General features: G+C 39.8%; 2 protein-coding genes across 2 annotated transcripts in view; one reads left to right on the forward strand and one right to left on the reverse strand.

Moving 5' to 3' along the window:
• Window positions 1-5,225, reverse strand: part of LOC144449220 (uncharacterized) — a 53,718-nt gene extending 48,493 nt beyond the window's left edge. Inside the window, exons 1-2 of the mRNA XM_078139728.1 lie at window positions 5,169-5,225; window positions 4,540-4,631 (exon numbers count right to left, since the gene is read on the reverse strand). Of these exons, the coding sequence (XP_077995854.1) occupies window positions 4,540-4,631; window positions 5,169-5,225 (149 nt within the window). The remainder of the gene's footprint in view (window positions 1-4,539; window positions 4,632-5,168) is intronic.
• Window positions 5,226-10,341: 5,116 nt separating this feature from the next.
• LOC144449221 (uncharacterized) overlaps window positions 10,342-11,738 on the forward strand; it is a 9,161-nt gene continuing 7,764 nt past the window's right edge. Inside the window, exons 1-2 of the mRNA XM_078139729.1 lie at window positions 10,342-10,444; window positions 11,237-11,738. The exon at window positions 11,237-11,738 is cut by the window's right edge and continues 1 nt beyond it. Of these exons, the coding sequence (XP_077995855.1) occupies window positions 10,342-10,444; window positions 11,237-11,738 (605 nt within the window). The remainder of the gene's footprint in view (window positions 10,445-11,236) is intronic.

The following is an 11,738-nucleotide window of genomic DNA, read 5'->3' on the forward strand; positions in this document are numbered from 1 at the left end:
TAACCTAGCCCTCCCCCAGGTAGTGAACTATTTATAACCTAGCCCCACCCCAGGCAGTGAACTATTTATAACCTAGCCCCCACCCCAGGTAGTGAACTATTTATAACCTAGCCCCCACCCCAGGTAGTGAACTATTTATAACCTAGCCCCCACCCAAGGTAGTGAACTATTTATAACCTAGCCCCCACCCCAGGTAGTGAACTATTTATAACCTAGCCCCCACCCCAGGTAGTGAACTATTTATAACCTAGCCCCCACCCCAGGTAGTGAACTATTTATAACCTAGCCCCCACCCCCAGGTGGTGAACTATTTATAACCTAGCCCCCACCCCCAGGTAGTGAACTATTTATAACCTAGCCCCCACCCCCAGGTAGTGAACTATTTATAACCTAGACCCACCCCAGGCAGTGAACTATTTATAACCTAGCCCCCACCCCAGGCAGTGAACTATTTATAACCTAGCCCCCACCCCAGGCAGTGAACTATTTATAACCTAGCCCCCACCCCAGGCAGTGAACTATTTATAACCTAGCCCCCACCCCAGGTAGTGAACTATTTATAACCTAGCCCCCACCCCAGGTAGTGAACTATTTATAACCTAGCCCCCACCCCAGGTAGTGAACTATTTATAACCTAGACCCACCCCAGGTAGTAAACTATTTATAACCTTGACCCACCCCCAGGTAGTAAACTATTTATAACCTAGCCCCCACCCCAGGTAGTGAACTATTTATAACCTAGACCCACCCCAGGCAGTGAACTATTTATAACCTAGCCCCCACCCCAGGTAGTGAACTATTTATAACCTAGCCCCACCCCCAGGTAGTGAACTATTTATAACCTAGACCCACCCCAGGCAGTGAACTATTTATAACCTAGCCCCCACCCCAGGTAGTGAACTATTTATAACCTAGACCCACCCCCAGGTAGTGAACTCTTTATAACCTAGCCCCCACCCCAGGTAGTGAACTATTTATAACCTAGCCCCCACCCCAGGTAGTAAACTATTTATAACCTAGACCCACCCCAGGCAGTGAACTATTTATAACCTAGCCCCCACCCCAGGCAGTGAACTATTTATAACCTAGCCCCCACCCCAGGTAGTGAACTATTTATAACCTAGCCCCCACCCCAGGCAGTGAACTATTTATAACCTAGACCCACCCCAGGCAGTGAACTATTTATAACCTAGACCCACCCCAGGCAGTGAACTATTTATAACCTAGCCCCCACCCCAGGCAGTGAACTATTTATAACCTAGCCCCCACCCCAGGCAGTGAACTATTTATAACCTAGCCCCCACCCCAGGCAGTGAACTATTTATAACCTAGCCCCCACCCCAGGTAGTGAACTATTTATAACCTAGCCCCCACCCCAGGTAGTGAACTATTTATAACCTAGCCCCCACCCCAGGTAGTGAACTATTTATAACCTAGCCCCCACCCCAGGTAGTGAACTATTTATAACCTAGACCCACCCCAGGTAGTAAACTATTTATAACCTTGACCCACCCCCAGGTAGTAAACTATTTATAACCTAGCCCCCACCCCAGGTAGTGAACTATTTATAACCTAGACCCACCCCAGGCAGTGAACTATTTATAACCTAGCCCCCACCCCAGGTAGTGAACTATTTATAACCTAGCCCCACCCCCAGGTAGTGAACTATTTATAACCTAGACCCACCCCAGGCAGTGAACTATTTATAACCTAGCCCCCACCCCAGGTAGTAAACTATTTATAACCTAGACCCACCCAAGGTAGTAAACTATTTATAACCTAGCCCCCACCCCAGGTAGTGAACTATTTATAACCTAGCCCCCACCCCAGGTAGTGAACTATTTATAACCTAGACCCACCCCAGGCAGTGAACTATTTATAACCTAGCCCCCACCCCAGGTAGTGAACTATTTATAACCTAGCCCCCACCCCAGGTAGTGAACTATTTATAACCTAGCCCCCACCCCAGGTAGTGAACTATTTATAACCTAGCCCCCACCCCCAGGTGGTGAACTATTTATAACCTAGCCCCCACCCCCAGGTAGTGAACTATTTATAACCTAGCCCCCACCCCAGGTAGTGAACTATTTATAACCTAGCCCCCACCCCAGGTAGTGAACTATTTATAACCTAGCCCCCACCCCAGGTAGTGAACTATTTATAACCTAGCCCCCACCCCAGGTAGTGAACTATTTATAACCTAGACCCACCCCCAGGTAGTGAACTCTTTATAACCTAGCCCCCACCCCAGGTAGTGAACTATTTATAACCTAGCCCCCACCCCAGGTAGTAAACTATTTATAACCTAGACCCACCCCCAGGTAGTGAACTATTTATAACCTAGCCCCCACCCCAGGTAGTGAACTATTTATAACCTAGACCCACCCCAGGTAGTAAACTATTTATAACCTTGACCCACCCCCAGGTAGTAAACTATTTATAACCTAGCCCCCACCCCAGGTAGTGAACTATTTATAACCTAGACCCACCCCAGGCAGTGAACTATTTATAACCTAGCCCCCACCCCAGGTAGTGAACTATTTATAACCTAGCCCCCACCCCAGGCAGTGAACTATTTATAACCTAGCCCCCACCCCAGGCAGTGAACTATTTATAACCTAGCCCCCACCCCAGGTAGTGAACTATTTATAACCTAGCCCCCACCCCAGGCAGTGAACTATTTATAACCTAGCCCCACCCCAGGTAGTGAACTATTTATAACCTAGACCCACCCAAGGTAGTAAACTATTTATAACCTAGCCCCCACCCCAGGTAGTGAACTATTTATAACCTAGACCCACCCCAGGTAGTGAACTATTTATAACCTAGCCCCCTCCCCAGGCAGTGAACTATTTATAACCTAGCCCCCACCCCAGGTAGTGAACTATTTATAACCTAGCCCCACCCCCAGGTAGTGAACTATTTATAACCTAGACCCACCCCAGGTAGTAAACTATTTATAACCTAGACCCACCCCAGGTAGTGAACTATTTATAACCTAGCCCCCACCCCAGGTAGTGAACTATTTATAACCTAGCCCCACCCCCAGGTAGTGAACTATTTATAACCTAGACCCACCCCAGGTAGTAAACTATTTATAACCTAGACCCACCCAAGGTAGTAAACTATTTATAACCTAGCCCCCACCCCAGGTAGTGAACTATTTATAACCTAGACCCACCCCAGGCAGTGAACTATTTATAACCTAGCCCCCACCCCAGGTAGTGAACTATTTATAACCTAGCCCCCACCCCAGGCAGTGAACTATTTATAACCTAGCCCCCACCCCAGGCAGTGAACTATTTATAACCTAGCCCGCACCCCAGGTAGTAAACTATTTATAACCTAGCCCCCACCCCAGGTAGTGAACTATTTATAACCTAGCCCCCACCCCAGGTAGTGAACTATTTATAACCTAGACCCACCCCAGGCAGTGAACTATTTATAACCTAGCCCTCACCCCAGGCAGTGAACTATTTATAACCTAGCCCCCACCCCAGGCAGTGAACTATTTATAACCTAGCCCCCACCCCAGGTAGTGAACTATTTATAACCTAGCCCCCACCCCAGGTAGTGAACTATTTATAACCTAGCCCCCACCCCAGGTAGTGAACTATTTATAACCTAGACCCACCCCAGGCAGTGAACTATTTATAACCTAGCCCCCACCCCAGGCAGTGAACTATTTATAACCTAGCCCCCACCCAAGGTGGCGAACTATTTATAACCTAGACCCACCCCAGGTAGTGAACTGTTTTATAAAGCATGCACAATCTGTGTGACCTTTTACCTTTAGCCATTATAAGAGCAATAACAGCTCATACGTTAGGTGAACACCCATTAACTCAAACATAAATACTCACTTACATCACCTACTTTTAGATGGATTTAGAGAAAACATGAATTATAATGCTAGATTTATGCCAAAATATATCATTATAAGCTCTTTGTTACTGTACCAAGTCTAACCATTTTCCTCAGAAAACCAACTTGCAAACATCGCCCCCTAGTGGCCACACTGTATAATCTACCATCTTTCTAAAGGCAATGAGGTGTTCACAGACCATGCCAATCCTTTCAGTCAAGTTCGAAACCGTACTAAATTGAAGTGCAGTGGTTGTGCCCTGTGCATCTTCCATTGCACATATGCTTTGGGTTGCTCAGTAAAATGCAGTGGTCAACAAAGTCACTTGTGCATTGTCAGGGGGATCCACCATATGGAATGTTTACTAAGCAACCACAGACAGAAAGAGGAGCAAATCAGTATAAGAGAACAAGATCAAACCAAGATATACCTTGAGATTATACATGATGCTTGAAAAACCATGAATTCAAAACTTTTGAATTTTAGTGTCAAATTCCTGGTTGTAAGCATCCCAAAACATATGTGCATCACACAACTGCACTTATCCAACAGCTCTATACAAGTCTGTTCATTTAGTAAACGAGTCAAACACATTCTGACTAAAATTTTGTCTACAACTATTCATTCTGTTAGTGATGGTGAGCATTATCAAGATACATCAACTTCCAACCTACCATGTTGGTATTGGGGAATCCTGTGACCTAAGCAGTACACATACTGACATAGACAGGGAGTAACACATGGCTGCCAGTGCTAACATCAGGAACTGAAATATAACACAGATATAACAAAGATAACACACTACTGTAGAAATACAAGAAGTTGAAGAATTTTAACCATATTGTAGTTATCACGGTGTGTACCATTCACAGACATGATTTATCAACCTATCACTTTCTAGTTTTCACATTTTCTTCTACTTGGATTCTGATAAATGTATAGATAAAGTGCAAATACTGTAAACCTAAGATTTTTTTCACATAATAAATGTCATAGGCAAACAAAACTGCAAAAATAAGTAGCGACTATGCCTTCTTTTACATAAACAACACACAGTGTAGCAGTCTGGTAATTAGTAAAAAAAAATATAGTCCTTGAGAACTAGCTGAAGAGTGCAAAATTACAAAATTTCCTTGTGGTGAAAATATCTAGGTTTACAGTGTCAGCCTGACTGTAAAACACAGAAAGTACATATTCTATACATAGGCATAGGCCATCACTTCTAGTCAGCCAATTACAGTTCTTGTTACATTCATCTACCTAAACAAGATGTATATAGGTACATGATTGGATGAAAACTTACCTTAGTAAAAGAAGGTTCATCTTCAAGTTTAGTCACCAGTTTATGACTTTGATACATAATAAATCGAACCAGTTGAATAGCTTCAATTGTTAACAGCAGAGGTTCTGATATCCAGATTAGTTTATCATATATCCACACCGCAGTGTATGGTGCAAAGTTGACTGGTAGCGATAGTAATGCACATACAATGCCTAACTGTACTAGAGGTATAGTTGAAACCTGCAATAGTAGTAAACATACAACGCCTAACTGTACTAGAGGTATAGCTGAAAATCGCAAGTGTAATACACATATAATGCCTAACTGTACTACAGGTACAGTTGAAACCTGCATTAGTATTATATAAGTTGTATTTCATTACAGTGCAAAGTTACTAGTTACCACTTTCATTTTGAACAATTTTTTTATCTCCACACCCTACATAATGTCCCCAACAAATACCATAGCAATCTGTCTGACAGTTTTTGACTTGAACTACACACACACACACACACACACACACACACACACACACACACACACACACACACACACACACACACACACACACACACTTTGCACTGCCTACAGGACTACTGATTCTCAGTTGTGTTAAATACTACTCTCAGAATGATACATCAATGTCGATTACAAAAGAATATCATGACTGAAATTCATGCTAGTTATTGTTTAAGACATTGTCTTGTGAATAGACAAGTTGAAACTGAAGATTTATTGTACATAGCGTATTGAGAAAATTTGGCAAGTTGCGAACTTGGCCAGGAGAACTCAGCTGGTATGCAATAAAACAATGCTCAGAATGTAAGACGCGAGGTCAGTACGTATGCTTCAGTGATGTTATTATTTGAGTATGGCATGACCAATCTCATACAGCGCTAGGATGCCAACTTGTAATGATCAACGGAACTATTTTATGCACTACAGGCCTAGGTTGTCAGATGTGTACGCTTTGTGGCACCCTTTGAGTACAGTGTGGCCAAAGGGGGATAACTACAGTACAACTGCAAGTTGTAAAATAAGTAAAACTTGTACTGGCCAAGTTCACAACTAGGAGAGTTGTCATGCTGGACAAGTTGTCAACAGGCTGAGTTCTCCTACAGGGTGAGTTCTCTTGTATTCATACACACTCATTTGAATTCGGTTTCTTTCTTTCAAATATGGCATTATACTATAGAGCGTCTTCCATTTTTGATAGTAAGGTTAATGCAGTCAGTAAATTGCACAACAATTTGAATCAGGAGTGACACAAAAAGAAGTGAGAACAAAATATACTTTGTATATATTGTGTCGTTCCTTTTTTCTCATTTCTGTTTTTGTTCATGTCCTTATCCAAGCACCACAAAACGTAATATAGCTGATATTTATATCTATATAACCATGGGAACGTGATAAAACTCACCACTACTGCAGGTATGAGGGACATTACTCCTGAATGAACAGCCATTAAAATAGACAGTCGAAGTACAGGTTGAGGTCCACAAAATGCAGCATAGAATGGTAATATAACAATCCATAATATCGGCAGTAATGAACTACAACCTAAACACAGAAATGGTAACAAAAACCACATGGTCTCTCGTTTGTTTACAAACAAGGTGTCATAAAAGGACACGTGACCTTTAGTGAGGACAAGCTTCAGCAAAAAAGGCGTCTGCTGATCAAGTAGTGTCAGCCTGGCCTCCGGTGGGGCGTCGAACGTAGCAGACCTCTGACTAGCCTCCCATATATAGGACAATGGGTGGACGTACCACAAAACGTTGAGATTCACAAACTTTTCACTGATCACTACATGAAATGTCAACCATACACTTCTTTGCACTGCCCTGCAGTCTCAATCTGTCGTCGATCCCTCAGGCTCAAGGTCGTCCTTTTGACTTCTATGGAAAAGTTCCGAAAATACAAACCGCTAATTATCTCCACAGCTTTCCTGTGGTGTTACATGTAATTGACGCATGACTAAAATATTGTAAAAGACACACAGATGTACGTAAGCACATGTAGGCTTGAGCCCAACCTAACGTCCGACTTCGAATTTCGAGCGAGTCAAATGGAGGTCACTCCCAGAATGCACATGTATCACCGGGATAAAAAGGACAACGAAGACTTCAAATTCTTCTCAGTTTAGATCAACACCATATTGCGATGTAGTACTAGTAAGGCTAAGTCAACTTCAGTACTCTACTGCGATAAAAAGAAAAGCCATCATTAAATGTCATTATTTATATATATTTTTTTACTTTTACTTTTATTTAATTGGCAACATGATATCGATTCTGATGTTTGTGTTGGATAAATAAATAAATAGATAAATAAATATTAAATAAATGAATGAATGAATGAATGAATGAATGAATGAATGAATGAATGAATGAATGAATGAATGAATGAATGAATGAATGAATGAATGAATAAATAAATAAATAAATAAACAATCACAGAATCGATGATTTAGCAGAAACGGGACGAGACTTCACGAGACTCTCGTGAAGAGCGTGACCCACTGACGTAATACATGAACTGTGTTACACAGCTGAGACAGCATTATTTTGGATACGAGTTCGTGCTGTATTTATTGCACTGTGCTAGTAGTATAACAGCTAAAAGGAAATAGACATCACCGCATCAACTGTCTAACGTTACTGGTAAGTTTGTAGCATACAGTATTTTGCTATACTCAAACTTACGGCGCTCGTTCTTCGCCGCTGTGCCAGGCATGGGACAGCACAGGTATTTCGCCGGTACGATACAACCATAGACAGTGGAGGGGAGTCTATGGTACAACTCGATTCTCGCTCTTTCAAATTGTTCCAATATACACTGTCATGCTAAACATAATTTGTATGGACCATTCTTTCACACGCGTGTCGGTGAACTTGTAAACACATTAGATTTCTAACACGATCAAAATCCGAAGTGACAACCTCAGGTGCAGTCACGAGTCAATTATTGACATTCTAGATTAGCAATAGCAGTGCACTATGCATATAAATTAGAATAAAGCGGTACTACTAACATTACGTCAGTGATCTAGACTATTATGTGCACGTGTACCTCCCCTACTTTCACATGTGTTTCATTGGAGTAGAATATCTTGAAGTTTTATCGTGTAACATGTAATTTGTCACCATTATATGACTTAACACTGCTGTGGTAGTGCATATGAGTAGTGTGGATAGTAACACAACAGGGCCATGGTAACCTTGTAACTGTATCTCCATTGATTACTAATCTTAATAAAATGATAAAGAAAACCAGCCGATTTTGATAATTGATGTAGTGAATTCCTTGTTTAGTAGTAGTGTATAATATTTGCAAACCCACCTTTGTAGTAATATAATGTACTGTATAGGCACATTTCCCTCCTCCAGTCACTGAGCCTTTGGACTTTAATACATAATAGGAAATATTAATGGATAATGGCATAAAAGTGACGAGTCAGTAAATACTGGAATGCTGAGTTCGCATTTAAATTTGTAATAGATTTGCAAGAATGTACAACATCTAACCAATTGTACAGTAGAATAAGATAAAATACCCCTCTTGACCTTGAAACTGCTCTGCTGAGATAGGAATAGCATCAGACCGGGCCCATTGCATAAACCAGATTTGTATTATCTACAGTGATTGGACAACATACAATAGTAGAGTAATACTACAGGTGAATGAAGTTGTAGGTGATAAAGTGTAGGTATTCTTGTTGACCTTACTGTGAGAGTGAGTGAGGTCATTGTTCCACTTACAATTAGGTCATGTGACATTGAATCTCATGAGTCAGAGTTAGATCCACGTGTCTTGAACATTTTATCCTGGCTGGAATAAAATGATATTGCCATGACAACACAATGGTATTGCCTTGACAATTTTTTTTTCTTTTTTAAATCAATTGACTGGTATACCAGCACTAGAATACATAAATAATAGCTGTGCCATGCTGTAAGAAACACATTTAATTTTGTCAGTGACAAAGCAGTTTAATTGTCATGCAAATATCAATGATATATGTATATTGTCATTCAAATTACAATTACGCATAGTGTCAACATCTCATTCCATGAGTGTATAGGTAATCCATTCCATAACCAGGTATGTATGTGATTCTAAAATAGTCTTGCATACTTTCTCCATGACTAATATTGAGTACAATAGTATCTTAAATTCAAATACATACATGTATGAATGTGATTGGATGATGGTGATCACAGACCCCATAAAACTCTACCAATACACTCGTGTATAATCAGTGGGACATATAGTAGCAGGTAGCCAGCAAAAACAACCACCTGTTTGATTCACCTGTTTGATTCATTTTCTAAAATCTTACCAACAATGATTACCAATAGTTATTATCCATCTACTTGTAAGTATATTTCTGCTTACTATTAAATTTTTAGAGCTTTAATTAGCATCGACTCAGTGATGTGTTATGTGTAGACATATCTCCTTACTCCAACAGTTACCTTCATTAGTGTGACATAATACATTGATGATAAAAGGGTGTATCATCAAGATATACAGCATTTGGTCCAGTTAGATGTGTACTCGTTAAAACCTGAAATTTGTGTAGTGATATGCTATATTCTAAAGATCAAAAGTTATCTGCAAGTTCTAACACCTTTGAACAATTTGACTTTTTGGAATTTGGTGCTATATAAATTTTTATGATGATGATGATGATGATGCAAGTTAGACTAAGCTTACATCTGAAATATCTTGTATTGTAATTTGTAGGGGAGATTACAAATGTAACTTTCCTGCTTTTCAAAACCAGTGTCACTACATACATATCATTATATGTTTGTAAAATACTAGACTTAAAGCCTTCAAAGTCTTTGAAAGAATGAGCAGAAATTCAAAAGTCAAAATGTCAGTTAGGATAGCTGAAGTGGTGTAGTATTTGCATTCAAGTCTACAGGTAGAATACTAGACTAAAACAAATATTTGCATTTTTTTTAAATTTAAATTTTATTGAAAGAGGGTTAAATATCATACAGTTAACCTGATGCTAGTCTTTCCCTGGACTCTCTAAAAAGACAACAACAAGACGACTTGATAACAAACACTGAGATGTCAATATATTATAGAATAAAGAATCAATACAATTGACAGAAATGTGTATTAAGATATGTATAAAGTAAAGCCTTATTTTGTTTCCACAGACTAACTAGACAACAAGATGGGTCGTATCTACTATACTTTACCAACCGTGAGGTTTGGCAGAGTTGCCAAGTTGTTCTTCTTTTTAGATGCAGCAACGTGTATTGCTCTCTGGTTAACAGGTAAAGTCATAATTTGCTGACGTTGCTATTGCTTCATTTCATTTGAACTTAACAATTAAAGGTGATTCAAAATGCTCACATTCACTATCGCTAATATCCGAAAACTCTCAAAGTAAATCCGAAGGGAACTGACTGAAAAAAGGTCATTTTAAGGTGTTTGCAGATGCTTTTTAAAAGTTTTAAAACCAGAATGCGTTTCACAAACGTGTCGTCTAGCAAATTAGCGATAGTGAATGTGAGCATTTTGAATCACCTTTAAGGGTGTGAGAGATTAAAAATGAAGGTATTTTGATAAATGTATGTGGCTTGCTATAAGATGCAAATATCCTATAACTTATCAGTGAAATCAGAAAGGTCCTTTCATACAGACAACTCTGGAGAAGTCATAGCTTAACATCTGTGACAGATATAGACAGTCATCTTTAAATTGAAACCCAAAGTAACAAATCAAAGTATTGGTCAATGTGTTATTTATTTCCATCAGTCGTTTTATCCATGAGTTGCAAGTAATAATACAACTGGTGAAAAAACACTGATGCATTTGCTTGAATGAAGTGAGCTAAGAGAAGACTTCGTAATGCAAAGACAAATTAGGTAAAAAACAAGATAACTGATTGCCATGAGTGAGCAAACTCACCAGTGTTATTTTGTGTGTTGTATGTCTTCAAGTTAGGAGCTATTATGATCTCAGCTGGGAATGAATGTGTATGTTTTCAGTACAAATATGTCTGAAGACACAAGGAATAGTATAGCCCTAACCTATTATTTAATGTCTCATATTTTGTATTACAGGGGGTCACAGTAAATATATGGTTAATAGTATCACTGAATGGAAAATTACTACGTCCGTCTTTGAGTTGGCCTGTCTTTCCTTACTGAAGCTGATCATTCTATTCCCTATCTTTGGCAAGCTAGAAGATATCGCCATGGCACAAATAGAAGACCCATATAATCCACTTCTCAAGAAACGTAAAGCTATCATGCATGTTTCAACATTTATTTTATCGTTATTGAGCATCGCATATACGACAACGAAAGGTGTGCTCATACTGTTGAACAAAAGTTACGAAGACATGCACGTAACGTACCAAGCTTGTTGTATAGCAGCATTTGCCTTCTCTCTCCTAGAGTTGTTACTTTGTGTACTTTATCCTGTGTTCTTGCGTAAACTGAAAATACTCCGTGTCAAACACAAACTGAATGATGAAGGAATAGAGGAAGATGAGGATGGTAAACCTAAGACGCCTAAAGCTGCACCTGTAAATCTAAAACGATTGTTATCGCTTGCAAAACC

Source organism: Glandiceps talaboti, chromosome 18 (genome assembly GCF_964340395.1).
Source record: "Glandiceps talaboti chromosome 18, keGlaTala1.1, whole genome shotgun sequence".
Taxonomy (NCBI): Eukaryota; Metazoa; Hemichordata; class Enteropneusta; family Spengelidae; genus Glandiceps; species Glandiceps talaboti.